The sequence below is a fragment of the Phyllobates terribilis genome, unplaced genomic scaffold, assembly GCF_046119375.1.
Source record: "Phyllobates terribilis strain yellow unplaced genomic scaffold, ASM4611937v1 Scaffold_4__5_contigs__length_816908805, whole genome shotgun sequence".
Classification (NCBI taxonomy): domain Eukaryota; kingdom Metazoa; phylum Chordata; class Amphibia; order Anura; family Dendrobatidae; genus Phyllobates; species Phyllobates terribilis.
In genome coordinates this window covers 712,773,737-712,794,422 of record NW_027362764.1, presented here as the reverse complement: position 1 = coordinate 712,794,422, position 20,686 = coordinate 712,773,737, and the positions used below count along the sequence as shown (strand labels likewise).

The 20,686-nt window shown below is 43.0% G+C and overlaps 1 protein-coding gene across 1 annotated transcript in view; it reads left to right on the top strand.

The window, feature by feature from the left end:
• Window positions 1-20,686, top strand: part of LOC141264712 (neural-cadherin-like) — a 158,038-nt gene that overhangs the window by 5,483 nt on the left and 131,869 nt on the right. Inside the window, exons 2-8 of the mRNA XM_073676979.1 lie at window positions 8,094-8,288; window positions 9,232-9,457; window positions 10,179-10,383; window positions 13,347-13,458; window positions 13,563-13,812; window positions 15,335-15,477; window positions 15,607-15,779. Of these exons, the coding sequence (XP_073533080.1) occupies window positions 8,094-8,288; window positions 9,232-9,457; window positions 10,179-10,383; window positions 13,347-13,458; window positions 13,563-13,812; window positions 15,335-15,477; window positions 15,607-15,779 (1,304 nt within the window). The remainder of the gene's footprint in view (window positions 1-8,093; window positions 8,289-9,231; window positions 9,458-10,178; window positions 10,384-13,346; window positions 13,459-13,562; window positions 13,813-15,334; window positions 15,478-15,606; window positions 15,780-20,686) is intronic.

The window sequence follows — 20,686 nt, the reverse complement described above, 5'->3', positions numbered from 1 at the left end:
TACTTTGTCTCTCTTGTCCATATGTATCTCTCTACATATACACCATATGATGAACAGAATTTTGACTTATTTAGAATTGGACTAAAAGCAGTGTCCGACTGGTGTTCCAAGGGCCCACAAGTAACCAACTCCAGGGCCCCACTTTTCAGCTACGTACAAATGTGACTTTCATCATCATAGGATCATAGAATGTTAGAGTTAGAAAGGACCTCCTGGGTCATCTGGTCCAACCCCCTGCTCAATGCAGGATTCACTAAGCCATCTCAGGCAGATGTCTGTCCAACCTCTGTTTGAAGACTTCCATTGAAGGAAAACTCACTACCTCTCGTGGCAGCCTGTTCCACTCGTTAATCGCCCTCACTGTCAAAAAGTTTTTTCTAATATCTAATCTGTAACTTCTTCCATTCAGGTTCATCCCATTGCTTCTAGTCTTTCTTTGTGCAAATGAGAATAAATCTGATCCCTCTACAGTGTGACAGCCCTTCATATATTTGTATACAGCTATTAAGTTTCCTCTCAGTCTTCTCTTTTGCAAGCTAAACGTTCCCAGATCTTCTAATCATTCCTCATAGGACATTGTTTGCAGACTGGTCACCATCCTGGTAGCTCTTCTCTGAACTTGCTCCGCTTTCTTCATGTCCTTTTTAAGATGTGGTACCCAGAACTGAACACAGTAATCCAGACGAGGTTTGACCAAGGAGAAGTAGAGGGGGATAATTACTTCACGTGATCTAGACTGTATGCTTCTCCTAATACATTCCAAAATTGTGTTTGCCTTTTTTGCTGCTGCATCACACTGTTGACTCATGTACAGTCTGTGATCTATTAGTATATCCAGGTCTTTTTCACATGTGCTGTTGCTTAGCCCTATTCCTCCCATTCTGTATATGCTTTATTCATTTTTCTTGCCCAGATGTAGGACTTTGCATTTCTCCTTGTTAAAAACCATTCTGTTAGTTGCTGCCCACAGTTCCAGTTTGTTTAGATCTTCTCTAGTATTAGCAATCCCTCCTAGCTTTGTGCCATCAGCAAATTTAATCATTTACTCACATTTCCTTCATCCTCATTCACAAAATTCTAAACCAATAAGATGGGTTGATTGTTACATTAATAAGATGTTGCCTTTGTCTGTATGTGGGGAATCAAGTATATAGTGCTAACTATGGCTCATATAAGAGGGTGGTGACCCACTCCTGCACTGCACAGGGGCCCACCGGAGGATTCTCCTGTTCTCCTCTAGGCCAGTCCAAGCCTGACTAAAAGTATCACTTCAAAATTGACTTTACTTCTGTAACATCCCTGGCGGCGTGCTTCCATGGCTTACCATCTCCCACCATGCAAGACCGCAATCTTACCTTTCAGGCCAGGCTGCACACTTTTGCTCCAGTACCTGCTGTTTGTATGTCTCTTGTTTGCTGGCTTAGGGCGTCGGCGCTGTTGCTTTCTGATTCTTAAAGCTACAGTGTGCGCAGTCCTAATGGGTCCCCAGCTTATTGCTGTGAGTCACTGGATACTTAAACCTCCTCCACCCAGTAGGAGGTGCCTGAGCAACACTTTCTTACAGTCTGTTCTGTGCAACTGTGAGTTGCAAGGTCCAGTCCTGACTCTAGTCTGTCCGCCACCCTGGGGGCTGAGTACCCAGGGCCTCTACCTGTACCTGTGACTTCTAGTCAGTTTCTGCCTCGCTGGGGGCTGTGTTCCCAGGCTCGCTCCTGTATCTTGTTCCTGGTTCAGATCCTGTCTGAACAGTGTCCTAGTCCGTCACTTGTTTGTCTCTATGTCTGTATCTTCCCTCTTTCCTGCAGTATCTGAACCTGCACCTAACTCCAACTCCTTGTCTCTGTACTTCTGTTTGTGAGTCTTGTGTCTACTCGCTACTTCATTGTAAGTACCTTGTGTGTATCTGGTTCTGCTCGTTCTGTTTCCCTCCCTCTGTATCTAACTCCTGTGTTCCAGCTATCTTCTTGTGTTTTCCAGTCTGTTCCATGTGAACAGAGCTCTGTCCTGTCTACCGCATCTGCGGGTTTTGCTTTGCTCTGCTTGCTCACCGCACCTGCGGTTTTGCTCTGCTTTGCTTGTTCACCGCATCTGCGGTTTTGCTCTGCTTTGCTTGTTCACCGCATCTGCGGGTTTTGCTCTGCTTTGCTTGTTCACCGCATCTGCGGTTTTGCTCTGCTTTGCTTGTTCACCGCATCTGCGGGTTTTGCGCCTCTCTGCTTGTCTACCGCACCTGCGGCTCTGTTCCTGTATCCCAGTCTGTACTGGTCCCTATCCTGCCTACGTTCCTACCTGTCTGCATGCCAGCTGTGCCTGCTGGTGCCCACCTGTCTGCATACCAGCTGTGCCTGTCAATATCCACCTGTCTGCATACCAGCCGTGCCTGCCAGTACCCACCAGTCAATATGCCAGTTTAACCTGCCTGTTCCTGCATTCCCCGGTGTGGGTCAACAGCTGTGACCGGGGTCTGACCTGGAGTAGCACCTGGTCCCTCTGCTCGGTTCCTCCCTGGTTCACGGAGTCGACTGAGCCACCGTGTGACCTTGGTCGGGTCAGGTTGATACTTAGTTACGCCCCTCCAGGCACTCCTCGGTTCATGGTACAGTGGGATCACTAATCACGCTCACACTAGTCTGCCCGGGCGTGTGCGTAACAACTTCTATATGTGAGGAGTTACATTAAGAGCAATATCCTAAACATCAGACTGGGTTCAGATGAAAATTTATTTAAAAGGTTATTGCTAAAGTATACAATCCCTAAACCAATTTACTTTGCCCATAGTTGATTGCATAATGTTTCTCTATGGATAACAGTATCATATTCTAGCAATGAGTAATTTATTATACAATTTATGTTCTCTAAAGAGCACTTCAAAATCCTTCTTTTTCCATAATATTTTGTATACATTTCTCTTGAGTTACAAGTCATATGATTTTTTTTTTTCCTTTGGTTCGATGATATAACAGGTCTCCAAAGTGTATCCGGCGCTCTGATGGCCGTGTATCGATAGTGTGTCTGCCTTTAGGGAAGAATTGACAATGAACGATGTAGTTCAAGGTTATGCGGTTCTGTAACCATTTACAATGCACTTTACAAGGAGTAAACACCACAGGGCGCTGCTACGGGTTTATTTCATAAGACAAGTACGTTAAAATGGATTCTTAGATGTTTAAAGTGACCAACACTACATTCAATATGAGGTAACAAGACATTGAACTAATATGCTAATAAATAGCTGCGCTATTTAAATTGCTTAATAAATGTCTTATTTATAGAGGAACTGTCACTTGCCATAAATACAGCACTGTGCAAAAGTTTTAGGCAGGTGTGGAAAAAATACTGCAATGTATGAATGCTTTAAAAAATAGAAGTGATAATAGTTTATTTTTATCAATTAACAAAATGCAAGGTGAATGAACAAAAGAGAAATCTAAGTAAAATCAATATTTGGTGTGACCACCTTTTGCCTTCAAAACACCATCCATTCTTCTCTGTACACTTGCACGCAGTTTTGTAGGAATTCACCGGGAGGTTGTTCCAAACATCTGGGAGAACTAACCACAGATCTTCTGAGGATGTCGCTTGTGCTAATCCTTCTATCTCTTCATTTAATCACAGACAGACTTGTTGATGATGAGATCAGGGCTCTGTGGGGTCGGATCATCACTACCACGACTCCTTGTTCTTCGTTATGTTGAAGTTATGCCTTAATGATATTGGCTGGATGTTTGGGGTTGTTTTCCTGGTACAGAAAAATTTTGGAGGCAATCAGACGACTCCCTGATGGTATTACATGATGGATAAGTATCTGCTTGTATTTCTCAGCACCGAGGACACCATTAATCCTTACCATAACTCCAACTCCATTAGCTGAAATGCAGCCCCAAACTTGCAGGACCTTCCACCATGCTTCACTGTTGCCTGCAGACACTCATTATTGTACCGCTCTCCAGCCTTTCGATGAACTAACTGCCTACTGTTCCAGCCAGATATTTCACATTTTGATTCATCAGTCCAGAGCTCCTGCTGCCATTTTTCTGCACCCCAGTTCCTATGTTTTCGTGCATAGTTGAGTCACTTGGCCTTGTTTACATGTCTAAGGTATGGCTCTTTTGCCAGCATTCTTCCATAAAGGCCAATTCTGGCAAGACTTCATTTAACAAGCAGATGCTGCCAGAGCTGATGGCACTGCTGGACATCTTCTGATTTTGAAGTTAGCATGTGTCTTTCTTCTGCTGCACTAAGTGTCCTCGGCCACCCACTGCGTCCATAGTCCATCGTGTTGCTCAGTGAGCTTGGTGTACTCAATGCTGAGAAATACAGTCAGATACTTATCCATCAATGAGGCATCTGACTGGCTCCAAGTTAATATTGCAGCAGGAAAATTACCCCAAACATTTGCCTGGGAGAGATCTTGCTGATGCAATATAACTACCTTGTATCTTGTTGCTTTACTCAAGTCTTGCCATGGTGTATGACCTGTGATATGAAACTGTCTTCCACAACCTCACCTTTCTAGAAGTGTTTGGCTGTTTTTCACCTCATTTAAGCCTCCTATATAGCTGTTTCTGTTTCAGTTAATGATTATGTTTAAACCTACATATGAAAATGATGATCATTATCACCTGTTTAGTATAATTAGTTACTCAAACACCTGACTAGAGTTTTACAAAAACCCTGACATTATGCAAATATACCTAGAAGAATTAATGCTGATTAATATTGATTTGATTTAGATTTTTCTTTTGTTCATTAACTTTGCATTTTTTTTTTTTTTTTTTAAACAATTAACCTTTATATTTTTGAAAGCATTCTTACTTTGCAGCATTTCTTCCACACTTACCTTAAACGTTTGCACAGTGTAAATGCTGCTCTTCTCCTGAATCTGGCATTGTTTTTCTTTTGCTCCTGTGCCTCTTTATTTCTGAGACATGGCCCCTCTTCCCTGTATATAAATCTAGTCTTTTAAGCCACATGGGTGTGGTTCTCAACTTCTCTCTATGAGCATCTTCTTCTTAACCACGCCCTGTTGGCTAAAAAGACTAGACTTACATAGAAGTAAGAGGGATGTATATCTAAGGAAAGGAGAGGCGCAGGAACAAAAAAATAAAAGAACATCCCCAGATTCAGAAGAACATGGACATTTACACCAGGTATAAAAATGACGTATTTATAGTCAAGTCTTTAAGAGTTTTTGTAATGTGAAAGAAAGTCAACAATTTTGTCCGGCCCATTATATATATGCATTGCATTTGTTCCACCCATATAAACTGATCAAAAGGTTTCAGCTATTATCCAGCAAGTGCTCATTTTTCCTGCAATGCCTCTCAGGAGAAATACAACATTAAACAGTTCCCATTGAAATCAATGGGTTGTATATGGAACACATGGATATACTGGATATACTGGGTTATCCGGAGGGAACGGCTTTCTGGAGATCTAAACCAGTCCTCCCCATTAAATGTAAATTCTGAAATAAACCTCACTATGTAAATTACATAAATTACAGGAATATAAAAAGCTAAAGTCATTTCAATATAGTTCACAAGTAAGTGAAATCATTGGTGGACACAGACTGAAGAGGGCCCTTGTGTAAGACAAACATATAGGCCATTTACAGAACAATATGTCATAATAACGAACAATTCCTAATGTTCCGTCTATGTTCACACGTGGCGTTTTTGTTGCTATTTTTTCTGCGCCAAACCTGCTCTCTTGGCAGTCAAGTTTTTGCCTCAAAAAAAGCTGGTTTTCCTTAATTTTTGCTGAGTTTTGGCGCATTTTTTTTAGCGTTTTTGTCACTGTCCATTTGTCTCTTGTGCATGCTGATAAACTTTAGTGACCAAAAAAATACCTAATTTAACATACTCAGGTTTTGGCACCAAAAATGCAGCAAAACCTGCATTTTTTGCAGCGTTTTGCACCACCCATTGCTTTCAATGGGTGAAAAAGGCTGTAAAAACGCTGAAAAACAGCTGAAAGAATTGACATGCTGCGTTTTGCAAAAGCGCAACTCTTTGACAAAACAATCAGGAAAAAAAAACAAGGTGTGTGCATGAGGTTTCTGAAATCGCATAGACTTTGCTGGTACTCTAAAACACGGCTGAAAATTTACATAAAAAACGCATAAATAAAACAAATCAAAAACGCGTGTAGCATTGTAGCCTTGGAGGTCGAAATTTGCCCTCTTACCTCTGGGGCCCCTGTGCAGCTGCACAGGTTTCACCAATGGTATGTCCGCCCCTGAGTGAAGTAATGTAAACTGATCTCAACTGTAAAAAAATCTTTAATCCCTAGCACCTATGACGGAGACAGATCTGATGGGAATCTATGGTCTTCATCCGGCGCCTCCTCTCTTCTTACGATCGCCGTCCTCCTACCCTACTTCTGTTGGATGACGTGTCCTACGTCATCCACGCAGTGTCTTCCATCAAGCTCCTGTGCAGGCGTACGTCTCTCTGCCTTACCGAGGAAAGTATTGTAGTTCACATGTGTCAGTGCTCTCTGCCCTTTCCCTGCGCATGTGTAACACAGGTAGTTTAGATGCAGTGACACAGAAACACAGAGCAGCCAGTACAAGGTTAATAAACAGGGGGGATTTATTGTAACAGGGTCAATCTCCACGCAGGGAGTAACAGGGGAAATATGGGGACGACAGGGGACAACAAAGGGAGTAGCAGGTAAAAGGCTATAACCGATAATCCACAGTTTGGCTAGATGTAGCAGAGTCGACACTGTTGTAATCGGCAGTTTTACACTTAGCTGACTCTTGTTCCCCACAAGGCAGTTGCCGGCTGATGCCGGTGTTGTTTTCTTCTGGCTTCCCCGCATAAACAATGCTCCGCCTTCTGGCGGCAGCGGGCGGTCTCCGGTTTGACCCACTGAGCCCCTAGTCTATAACACTGCACCTCACTTGCTAGGCTCCACGTCTTCTGGCGGCAGCAGGTGGTCTCCGGTTTGACCCGCTGAGCCCCTAGTTCATAACACTGCACCTCACTTGCTCGGCTCCACTTACCCTGCGTCTCTTCTCCCTCTAGTCGGGCTTGACTCCAACTGTCAACTGCCTGCTTTCCCGCGCAAACCTCCTTTTTCTCCCTCTTCCTAGACACGCCCCCAGCTTCCCGGTCACCTGACGCCTGAGCTCTGGACACGCCCCCAGCTTCCCGGTCACCTGACTCCTGTGCTCAAAGTCTGTCTTCCCCTTGCAACCAGAGGCACGGCCCCGGCACTTCCGGATCCCTTGTACTGAAAATACTTACACCCCAGTCTTCCCCCTTACACATGCGCATTACATTACTTTACTCCGTCCTCGGCAGGGCAGAGAGGAGTTCGCCTGCGCAGGAGCGCATTGGAGGACCCTCGGTGGATGATGTAGGACACGTCACCCACATGAAGCAAGAAGGAGGACGGGGATTGTAGAAAAAGAGGAGGCGTCGGATCAAAACCAGAGGTGCCCATTAGACTGGACCGCGACATAGGTCAGCATAAGGCCACGGCCCCACTATCAGTATTTGGTCAGTATTGTTTCTATTATACCATTTCTCTGATTGTTCCTCACCTTGTTTTGGCTCCCACTGCTGAGAAAAAATACTGACCAAATACTGATAGTGGGGCCGTGGCCAAATACTGATAGTGGCCTGACACTGCTGTTGGCACCTTTCCTCTCTCGCTTCCTACACCAATTTATTCTTTTTATTACTACAGACTACTATACTCATCTTCTTCTGTACTGCAGTTGTACAACACATTACTGTGTGGAGTATTTGTCCAATGTTTCAGGGCTTTCTCTTGCTATCTCTATTCCTGAGATGTGAGCTCTGATGCCTTCTGACTTTCTTGATTAACCCCCTCCCCTCCTTCCATTCATAATTGGACTCCTGGAGATAGCTCTTGGCTTGTCTGGTGTTCAGCACTCCCAATAAGAATGGATGTTGCGGAGGTGTGCATGCTCGATCTCTGCTCCATTCAGATGCTGCTCTTCAGAACCCTAATCAATGGGGATCCCAGTGGCTGACCCCCAAATAATTCAATTAAAGGAGGATTTCTTAACACAATGTAACATCTAACTTCATTTGGGTTGATTTTTCTGTTTGCAGATGGTGACTGGTATTTGTGCCATATAACCATTGTTGTACCAAGAGAGGAGAGCTTGGAGTGGACCATGTACCCATTCCCTTACCTGGCTTGTGTGGACCCTGAAGCGCCAAAAGGCACTATTGTATACCAGCTACTGGCACATTACTACAATGATGAGAGCTCTGGGGGTGGCATATCTTACCATCTCATGGAAGGTAGTATAAAGCTGTATAAAAAATAAGGACTGCACTTAAATGTGACACAAAATTATTTTTTTTACCTTTTAACTTTATATTATATCTGCAAGCATTATACAGGTGTCTGTAAAACTTTTCCCAACATTTGCTACTATTTTTTATTATTACTCCAATAACTCTAGAACAGTGGAGGGGGGAGACAATTAATTTTCCCAAAGGGCCACATGAGAGACCTTGACTGTTGTGGAGGGCCAAACAAATAGGCTGAAAACAATTCTGCTCAATATTAATATTAACATATTAAATCTAATTATTTTATATTCATTTTAATTATATCACATAATATTGAGCAGATTTAAGTATGCTGACATCCCCTTATATCCTGTATGAGCCCTCACATAGCCTCCTATATACAGTATGAGCCCCCACATAGCCTCCTATATACAGTATGAGCCCTCACATAGCCTCCTATATACAGTATGAGCCCCCACATAGCCTCCTATATACAGTATGAGCCCTCACATAGCCTCCTATATACAGTATGAGCCCCCACATAGCCTCCTATATACAGTATGAGTGCCCACATAGCCTCCCATATACAGTATGAGCGCCCACATAGCCTCCTATATACAGTATGAGCCCCTACATAGCCTCCTATATACAGTATGAGCGCCCACATAGCCCACTATATACAGTATGAGCTCCTACATAGCCTCCCATATACAGCATGAGCCCCACATAGCTTCCTATATACAGTATGAGCCCCTACATAGGCTCCTATATCCTCATGAGCCTCCACATAGCCTTCCACTTTGCTCAGGTCTGCTCTAAAATATACTAAAAGGATTTTGTGTCTATAGCTCCTCTGCTGAGCAATGGCCATCTGAAGTTTTATAAAAATCACAAAAGTTATCAAAAAGTTATATTTTACTTTGTTCTGAACTTTTTACATTCTATAAAGGTGTAGACCAACTCTTCAAGGTGGATAAAGATACTGGAGTTATTAGTACAACAGGTTTACCATTAACATGGAACAAGGAATATGCCCTGACCGTTCAGGCCACTGACAAACATGCAAAGAAGAGTCCCTACGCTTCTATCTCCATCCTGGTTGGATTACGGCCACCACAGTTCACCAATATGACATACAGTGTGTTTGTCCCAGAAACCACAGCTATTGGGGAGAAGTAAGTAGAAACTTCAATTATGCTGTTAAGACATTTCATGTAGCAAATCGAAGAGACTTAAGATAATTTCATTCCAAGGAAATGAACATGTAAAGTTACTGCAGCACCTCATTCAGACGTCCGTTTTTCACGTAGATGTTCTATCTGTATTTTTCACAGAGAGAACACAGCCAAGTGTTCGCTGGTTTTTATCTAATTCACTGATCAAACTCTCCCATTGAAACTAAGGGTCAGTGAAAAAAAAACGAACAGCGCACAGATGCCAAATATGTATCATCTAAGTGCTGTCAATTTTTTTTACTGTTTAATGGGTGGAAGCTTAGAATTTTCTTTTTGCATAGAAAGAAAAACAGATGAAACACTGATGGTAAAATTGAACACAAAGGCCAAAAATGGATGAAAATCAGATCCAGCACTCTGATGGAAATCAGTCCAATTTTTCTGAAAAGCAAAAAAAAAAAAAAAGGAAGTCTAGATGAGGAGTTTTTCGGTTATGTAAAATTGATAGCCTATCCTAAGTATAGCCCATTAGTATTAGATAGGTGGAGATCTGATTCCCAGCAGAGGAACATTTATGTGTCAAGTGGCTCAACCGGTTTGTTTTCCCCTCAATTTCCTAATCTTTACCTTGGGTCCATTTTCTATGGAGAGTGAAGACCTACACAGATTCTTGTCACCAAAAATCAAATAGGATGGAACAACTTTATTTTTTTTCTTGTAGGATGGCGGTTGTGGAAGCCGTGTCCTTCCAAAGCAAAGCTATCACTTACACCTTACTGATGAATCCCAATGGCCTGTTCACCATTAACCAAGAGAGCGGGGAGCTGAGCCTGACACATGCTGTGGATTACGAGAGTGAACATCATCTTTATCACTTGTTGGTGAAGGCTCTGGAGGCAGAAAGTGGACTCAGCAGTGTCACTGAGGTATCGGCTGAACAGAGCCAGATTGTCATTGGGTCAAGTAAATAGTCCACTTTAGATTTTTAAGGGCCTTTAGTCAAGAAATATATGGAGGTGAGGTAAGGTCATACATAGAACATCTTTCAATGGTTCCCTAAGGATAGATCATCAATATCTTGTGACCAAACACCCCTTTTAACTATTTCCGGATCACCCATAGACAATAAACGTACGAGCGGTCTGTGTTCTACTCTGCAGTGATGTACTAATAATGGAGTATTTGTACACAATTGTTCAGCTGTGGGATTGAGGAGCTGGCTATCAGACACAGCCAGACTCCTCATAGAGAAGGCAAAGATGGTTTGTTACCACTTGTAATGTCTGTCCGAGGCTACAGGCTCAAAAAGTCTACCTCAGACAGACTTGGCGCAAGCCACTCCATCTGGCAAAAACCATAGGAACCCCGGCCTTCAACCTTTAACTCCTGTACGGGGATCTAGCCTTATAAAGGGGTCCATTTGATTTCTTCGCCGGAAGGACTGCTGTCCGGAGGAGCGAACTAGGGCAAGAGAATGATCTGGTAGCCAGGTCAAAACCAAGAGGTCAGAGAACGTACAAAATCGTTAGGCCGAGGTCAAAACAGGGAATACACATACTATACAAGAGCAGAGAACACAGCCATAAACCAGAGAAGCACAAAAATATATCTGGCAGTTTCCAGCAGTAACCTGGAGGCTTTAGTAGGTGGTGATGCTTTCCAATAGGCTGGAGCAGGGAACTGATTACTTCAGCTGGACAACACACACACGCATACTGTCAGACTGGATGGCACTGCAGGTCCCAGCCATCCTAATCTTAGTGGCTGGACAGAGCCTGCGCCACCCTGAACTTCTGGTTCCAATGTCTCCTCCATGACCAGCACCGCCTGTAAAATGAGTTCAGTGGCGCCTGGTTGTAAGGAGATGGACATACTCCCCACGTTCCCCCTTGAAGACATGTGTTCCTCCTTGAAGACACATTGTTATAATGTGTGATGTGTATTGTGACATGCGTCATTAGTGACGCCATTGTAGCTTGACTGACAGTAGGGGGAGTTAGGATTAATGATTGGGACTAGCCCAGAGTTTGTTAAGCTAAAGTGCAGAGACAGAGACAGTTTCCTGTCAGGAAGTCAGATAAGGCCCACTGTGCAACAGAAGCTGACCTAAGGTCTGACTAATCAGCAGAACCACATGACATGGGTGTCCCTGATGTGAGTGGAGACCAAGGCAATGGATAATGAGATCCGGAGTAGAAAAAGGAAAAAGTGACAGAAGGACAGAAGTAATGCACCAGAGCCGGATCCTGGGAGAAGACACCTAGCAGTATGGCCCTAAGTTTACAACTCAGAGAGGCCAGGACGGAACAGGGAGTGTGAGAAGAAGAGAGTGCCCTGGGTGGGAGTCCCAAGGTGTCAGCAAGCAGAGAAGCTAAGTAAAGGCCATAGTGGCAAACTAGTTCGGGGAAAAAGATGTGAAACTGCTGGTTGAAGTATAGGACTCTCACTTACTGGACTGTAGTAGTCTGCTGGGTTATGGTGAAGACAGAGAAACTTGAGACAGAAACAAGTAAGCCTGGAAGATGTAGAGAGACCATGTGAGAAGATGATCCATGTTGTAAAGGAAACATTCGTGAAGTTATGCACCCACTATCAATTGTACATAGTTCCCACCAAGTTGATGTTCAGTAAAAGACTGTTTATGTTTGGTTGGTGGTCTCCCTTATTGAACTATTCAACATCTGGTCCTGACCAGCCAAAGTCATAGACATCACGTGGCCTATAAGGGTGTAGCGCCTCCATAGAATAAGTCCACACACATTGCCAGGACCCTCATGTAGCATGCCAGGGCGTGGAATACTAGTACCTCGCCCATGGCTACCTCCCCTGTCCACGTTAAACAGAAGCTGACGTCGCAGGAGCAGGTCCTGGTGGACATTTGTTATTGCTGTATACATAGCGTTGAACAAGAATTGTGCATAGAGTAATAGGAAGCACTTAAAGCGCTTCCTCCACTGGACCCAGCGATCATGTTATCACTGGGTATAGGGATGAAGTAGAAGCTGCTGGATCATAGAAGACCCAGGCAGCTCCGCTGTGCAGCCAGGAGGCTCCTGTAAATAGGGCTAATATACTAGCTCCAGTTACAGGGAAAATCAGATAAAAAAAAAGAAATATTTAAATGTTGAAATGTCCCCACCTCCCTCAAAAGGTCTTTTATGACCTTATGGGGAGCACAATGTGTGAAATAAATTAAAACTAAATATATGAAAAGGTAGAAAAACTAAATTAAAGAAAGCCATTTCCAATAGAAATAATGGTTACTAGTGCCACCCCTGTAAAAAAAAAACCATGTATCCCATGTAAAAAATGGTGGACAAATGTTGCAAATGTATTTTTGTAGTAATTTTAGGGCATAAAAAAAATGAAAAATGTGAAAAAAGACATGCATCTCCTTTATTTTCCTAACGATGTCGGCCGATATCTGCAAAAGAATAAAAAAGAGGATATTTAAAAAAACATAAAACTTAGGCTCCACAACAATGTACAACGCGTGATATTTACCTTAGGCCGGTTTCACATGTCATGATATTTCCGGTACTGGAAAAACCAATATCGGAGATATTCGTGTTCGGTGCACCTGTGTGGCAACTGTGTGTTGCCCGTGTGCCGCATCAGAATCACACATACCGGCACCTGGGAATCAGCGGTACAGTTAGTGCTGTTTCCAGCCGCCGGGTGCTGAAGGAATCTCTCATCATTTTCCTTTGCTTGCACTGTGATCAGCACCAGCCAGGGACAATGTTGAGAGTAGTATTCTGCTGCCGCTGTCTCCAACGCCAAAAGTTACAAATTGTTTGTGAGAATTATTTGGAACCTTTCAAACTGTTTTACACCATTTAATTAAACTTGTGTTATAGTTTTATCCTGTAATTATCTTAATACCCAGGTCATAATACACATCACCGATGATAACGACTGCTCCCCCGCGTTCCATAAGTTGATTTACAGTCAGGACAGCATTGTGGAAAATATTCCTGTGGGCACATCCATCTTACAAGGTGCAGTGTTTGTCTCAGTTCCCACCAATCCACAGAAGTCTTATATTTGTTGTGCATTTGTATATACTGTATAATATATGTCCATTATGGCATTTGTACTTTAGTTGCAGCTCAAGACTGTGACTCCGGGAGCAATGCAGAGATTTCTTACTTCACCCAGAGCTCAGAATTCTCCATCACATCACAAGGAGTCATCGTGTCCAGGCAGAGACTAGACTACGAACAAGCCAACCACATGTATGAGTTTGTAGTGATTGCCATAGACCAAGGAAACCCTCCTCGTACAGGAACAGCTTCACTGCGTCTACGGATGTCCAATATCAATGACGAAGCCCCTATTTTCTCCCAAATTGTGTAAGTACCGTTATCTTATACCATTAATATCCAATATATCAGTGGACTGCAAACAAGGTCAATTTTGGTGCAAAGGAACTGGTAAGATTCTGCTGGCATAGCCAGTTGTCATCCATTTGCAACATATCTAGTATGGATCATTTACAAATGGTGCAAAAGCATGCAAAATGGAAAAAAATGTTGAATAGATCTGTCTTTAAATAAATCGAATTAATGTAAAAACAGACACTTTGGTTACTGTTTTACACTCATTTTTGTTTTTTTTGTTTTTTAAAGAGAACCTGTCACCTGAGAAAACGCTACTTGCCTGTAGAGCAATATATATAGGGTTAATTTACAAAATAATAGTGTTACAATGCTGCCCATCCACCTTACTGTAAGTGCAGCTACTGGGAGAAAATGAACTTATTTCCTCCCTGGAGCCGCCGGCTTTTAGTAATGGGGCGTGCATGGAGCAGCTACAGTCACCGCTCACAGCACCCTCACTATACTGCGAGCAGTGACTTTGATTGACAGCTCACTCTGCATAGATGTGCTGCAAAGGGAGCTATCAAGTTGCACGGTCATGCCTACAGCCGTGAGAGGTGTCTGTAGCCGCTCCGTACACGTCCTATGACTGAAAGCTGGCGGCTCCCGGCATGTAATAAATAAATTTTATCCCAGTAGCCGCACTTTTAGTAAGGCAGCCAGGCTGAATTGTGACGCTGTTTACATGCAGATTGACCATATATCTGCAGGCAAGTAGCATTTTCCAAGGTGAAAGGTTAAAGAGTCCCTTTAAAGAGTTAATTTTGATGGCAGCCAGCTCCTCGCACAAATACGCTGCACATACATTGTGGAGCAGGCTGTCAATTAAAGTGCGGGGGAGTGATTACAGTGTGCTCATTTTATAGTGAGTGATGACTGTAACTGCTCCCGACACCGCCCCATTGACTTGACATCCTACTGGGAGGAAATACATTAATTCTCTCCCTATTACCACTGCTCTAGTAAGGCAGCCTAAAATGGTTTTAATGCTATTTACCTGCAGATTAATCCTAATTCTGTTTTGTCCCTTTAAACCTTCTTTCCTCTAGATGTAGATCTCTTGTCATGGGTACAAGGCAGGCCTAAGAACGGATAGATTCTTGGACAGACCTCTAATTTCCCATTCATATTGTACATGAATGAATATATATGAATTGTAGATCTTGTGGCATCTACTGTATATACAGATTGTAATCCTGTCTGTCATGATAATGAGACTACTGAAGTTTTCTGTACAGAACAGGAAGTGTGAGTCTAGTATAAGGATTAGTGTCCAATGTGAATATTGCAAGATTTCTGATTTTCAAGAAATAATAATAAAAAATTAAAAAAAATACATTTAACATAAATAATTTAAACGCGTAATTTTCTGATGCCGCATTCCCTTTAAGTGGTTATTTATGATTAAGAAGAACTGATTACATATCTCTTGATTAATCGTTTCTCACAGTCTGCTATCTAGTGATTATGATCATGTCTATGTGATCATTTCTAGATATAACACTTTCTTGTCAGAAGATGCTCGACCAAACACCTTGGTGGCCACGGTTCATGCAAAAGATCCCGATGGTGACAGCGTATCATACTTCATTGTTGAAGGAAATGAAGAGGGAAACTTTGACTTGGACAGTCAGAAAGGTAGAAAAATATCCAATTTCTAAGCAAACGCATAAAGAATTCTACCGCTATACGTTGACTATGCTATACTGTTACTATACTACGATTATACTGTGTCTTGTATGAGGACTCATTCAATGCGTCCCGCAGGTATCTTAAAACTACGTGGAGCGCCGCTACCAAAGCTGCTGAAAACTCAGTATATATTGAACGTCTCCGCAGTGGATGATAACTCCTCGGGTGGACCTTCAACTTTGAGCAGCTTCACTCAAGTAATTATATTAATACATGATGGGAATAACAACAAACCGATCTTTCGACAGGTGAGACAACCGTGCTTGATGTGTACTGACATTGAAAATATTCACTTGTGTTTTCTACAATCGTGTATGTGCTGAAACAGCCATCATTGTGTGGCACCCCAGGGGTCTGGTTTCCACAGTAACAGCAATGTTATGTCTGAGAGCAGGTGGGAGGTCTCTTGGTCAGGAATCCTATGCATGCCACACCTCCTGCCCAGTCCTGGGAGGGGAAGAACTTCCCCTATATAAACCTGGGGCTGAGGCAGGGTTAGAGAGTTCAGGGGGAGAGTTCAGCCAGGAGGGCTGACAGGGAGCTGTGGCTCCGGCTGGGCCCAGCTCCTGGGCCATGCCAGAAGTAGAGACAGAGAAGAGAAGCAGCTATGGGAAGAAACAACAGGAGCTCTGTGGGAGCAGTGTTACAAGGAGTCAGGGGCTGGCAGCTGCAGAGCTCGCCCTGACTGAGAAGATTTCTTACCGGACCCGGAGTCCGAGGCTGTGGGGACTAACTCCTACCCAGCAGCAGAATCCGTCAGGCAGGGGATTTCAGGTCCTCTGGCCAAGAAACCCGAAGGCACGGTCACACGCATGGGACCAGCACCGCCGTCGTGGAGCGGAAGCTACTAGAAGGCCCCGAGTCACCGGCCATACGGGTGAGCACCACACGGTACACTCAGGGACGTGGGCTACTTATACCCGCCTCTAGCAAGGTAGCCAGAAGAGTACAGTTAGTTTGGGAGGCCTACAACTCCGCCTGGCCAGGGGAGATCCCATCTGCTCAAGGACTGACCAGGCCCCAATCGCTAGCCAGTACTCCGGGAGGGTCTATCTTTGTCACCAGTAAAGACCCTGAATCACACCGCATCGTCTCTGAGTGATTCCTGCTACCCCCATCATCCACGTCGGCTGCCCTGAGGCCATACCCCTCCCGTTGGGGGTTATACTATCACGCTGCACAATCCTACCACCGGCCTCAGCGGTCTGCCCTGCAGCAGCAGCTCCTTAGCTGTACTCAACGGGTGGCGTAGTCGTCCAACATCTACCGCTGATACATCGCCGCTCAGTTTGACTCCCTGGGCACGGACCGGGTCACCGCCACGAGACTACAACCCTCAACAGATCCGGCTCCGGGTAAGCTCCCGTGCGCGCGATGCCGCGCGACGAAGGCCCAGGGGTGCGTCAATTGTTTTATTTATTTTTTTTTTTCATAAATTAATAATATTCATGAAATTAAGAAACTTTTTAATATGTCTTCTCAGAGAAATCTGCTTCTTCCTTTAATTCATTCTCAAAATTATCAATTCTCGGGTAGAATCTGTCTTTCCAAGAGATAGGAGATGACAGTTGGAGAACTTGCAGCAGAATGTCTTTGCCGGCCTTCAGCTCCTTCCTCCTTCTCTTCTCTCCATAGAATTTTAAAAGCACCAACTGCCATCTCCGTTCTCAGTAATGGGAAGATCTGTCTTTACTGAATACATGTTTTACCATTGAATTGAGAGTGAAAGATCAGTCCAGGAGGAGAAAGAAGCGGATTTCTCTGATAAGATATATTACAAAGTTGCTTATCTTCATGTATACTATTGATTTATGAAATAAAAATTAAAGCAACGGTTATGCTTTAACAAAACTGTGGCGTACCATCAAACAAAGTCCAATAATCTGTGTTCTTGTTTTTAACTACCATACACTTGAGATGTCTAACGAATACTCATTCAGCCGACAGCTCTATAGTACTGACAGCACACAAACATAAGAGGAACATTTTCGGCTCACCACTTTTTCGGAGATGTACCACTGTGGACTCTGTTGCCGGCGGTGCATAGAATGCCGGGCCGGCGCCCAGGTGTATTCAGTAAAACTAGAGATGAAGCTGAGAGCGTTATAATCCAACACTGATAAAAGTAAAAAAAACAAAAAACACTTTATTTCTTCCTCATTAATCTTTTAAGGACAAGGGAATTTTTCATTTTTGTGCTTTCATTTCTTTCCTCCCCTTCTTCCATTAGCCATGAGGTAATAACTCTGGAACGCTTCAACGGATCCCACTGATTCTGAGATTGTTTTTTCATGACATATTGTACTTCATGATAGTGGTAAAATTTCTTCGATATCACTTGCGTTTATTTGTGAAAATATTGGAAATTTGTCGATTTTCAAACTTTTAATTCTTATGCCCTTAAACCGGAGAGATATGTCACACAAAATAGTTAATAAATAACATTTCCCACATGTCTACTTTACATCTGCATCATTTTTGAAGCATCATTTTTTTTTGTTAATAAGTTAGAAGGGTTAAAAGTTGACCAGCGATTTCTCATTTTTCCAACAAAATTTACAAAACCATTTTTTTAGGGACCACATCACATTTAAAGTGACTTTGAGGGGCCTATGTGACTGAAAATACCCAAAAGTGACACCATTCTAAAAACTGCACCCCTCAAAGTCCTCGAAACCACATTCAAGAAGTTTATTAACCTTTCAGGTGCTTCCCAGGAACTAAAGCAATGTGGAAGGAAAAAAAAATTTTTTACTTTTTTTCACAAAAATTTTACTTTAGTCCCAAATTTTTTATTTTCACAAGGGTAATAAGATAAAATGGAGGGGTGCTTCACAGAAGTTTATTATAACCTAGAGCCATGAACATAAAAAATCTAATTTTTCCCTCAAAAATGTACTTTTAACCCCAATTTTTTTATTTTCACAAGGGTAACAGGAGAAAATGGACCCCAAAATTTGTTGGACAATTGCTCCTGAGTATGCTAATAGCCCATATGTAGGGGAAAAGTATTGTTTGGGTGCACGGTAGGGCACAGAAAGGAAGGAACGCAGACTTTGATGGAATGGTCTGTGGGCGTCATGTCGCGTTTGGAGAGCCCCCTGATGTGCCTAAACAGTAGAAACCCCCCGCAAGTTACCCCATATTGCAAACTACACCCCTCAAGGATTTTATTCAGGGGTATAGTGAGCATTTTGAACCCACAGGTACTACACAGAATTTGATAACATTAGGTCATCCTATTGAAAATTTTTAAAAAAATTTCACGAAAATGTTGTTTTAGCCCCAAATTTGTCATTTTCACAATAGATAATAGGAGAAAACGGACCCCATAGTTTATTAATCAAATTTCTCCCAAACGTGATGATACCCCATTTATGAAAATGCAGCAACGGGGATAATAGAAACAACTACACAAAAGTAGATATAGATACCAGCAGGTGTAGTTCTATAGAAACTTAAAACTTAACGTTTAATACCATTAGATAAAATATATGCCAAATGCAAGGACCTAAAAACACACAGTTTGACTGCCTGTGATATATAATAACCAAGAGAACTTCCATATATTGTTACTTCCAGAGATATAGATATATGTCATATAAGCATATTGCATCTCTAACACAAACCAAGGAAGGAATGGCAAATAGGAAAAAAGATAATGAAGCCCACAGTACACTATATCAACTTATTGTACCCCAATATGTGGGAACATGAAGGTATTCACCCTGAGATATGGGAACATGAAAACACTCGCCCCATCAATGGTGACCATTTAACTCTGCTATATAGAAATGGAACATCCTCACCAATTTTGATGACTGTCCATGCTCTCGGATCTCCGAGGGGGCTCCATATGTGCCAGAACAGCAGAAACCCCCCCAGGTGACGCCATATTGGAAACATTACTGTCTAAGGGTATGTGCACACGATGCAGAAATGAAGCAGAAAATTTCTGCATCATTTCTGCATCTCCCTGGCAGAAAAAACGCATGCAGATTGTGCATGCGTTTTTCCTGCAGAATACATGCGGATCCACATGCGTTTCCGCATGAAGATTGACAAGCGCTTTCCAGGCGATTTTAGCATCACTTGGAAAGTGCTTGACAACTAGGTCGCACTATATAAATCCATGCAAACGGCATGGATTTATATAGTGTGACCCGAGAGAGTGTATATACTTACCTCCGATGGCCCGTGCTGTCCTGGTTTACACTCCGTTCTCCCGGCTGCCGGCAACTTTGAATTGAAAGACCTGCCGACGTCAGCGTCACGTGACCCGTCACATGACTCTGACGTCAGCGCAGGTCCTTCAACTCACTGCAAGTGCCGGGAACCAAGCAGGAGCGCTGCGCGGGCCGACAGATGGTAAGTATGTATATATTTTTTATTTTATTCTTGTTTTACAGCTTTTTTAATGGTACCTGGGTGTGGATGAGACTCTCCTCTTCTCCACACTCGGGTACCATCCGCACATTAGAACGCGCCAATAACGCAAGTACAAATGCAGTCTTGCGGAATTGGCGCGTTCTAATGCAAGTCAATGGCGGCGAAAACGCCACGTTTACGCAAAATTAATTGACATGCTGCGGATTTTTGAGCGCAGCATAAACGCTGCGGAAAAATCCGCATCATGGGCACAGCACATGCGGATTTCAATTGGGGAACATTGCTGCCCTTCTACCATGCGTTTTTCATGCGTTTCCGCGGCGTTTACGCAACTGCAAAAACGACGCGGAAACGCATTAAATACGCATCATGTGAACTCAGCCTTAGGAAGTTATCTAGGAGTGTAGTGAGTATTTTGAACCCATAGGTTCCTAACAGAATGTTATAACATTGAGACGTGAAAATATGACATTTTTGTGGTAAAAATGTAATTTTTGTATTAGCTGCAAACTTCTCAGGTATACACGGGTCAATAGGTGAAACAACCCCATAATTTTTTTTTCCCGAACGCGGTGATGCCTCAGATGTAATCAGAAATTACTGTTAGGCCACATGTCAGGGCTGAGAAGGAAGGAGCGCTATTTGGCTTTTGGAGCACAGTTTTTGATAGAATAGTTTGCGGGCGACATTTGCGGAGCCCCAAAAGTGTCAGAACAGCAGAAAAAAAACTAAAAGTGACCCCATTGTAGAAATTACACCTCTCAAT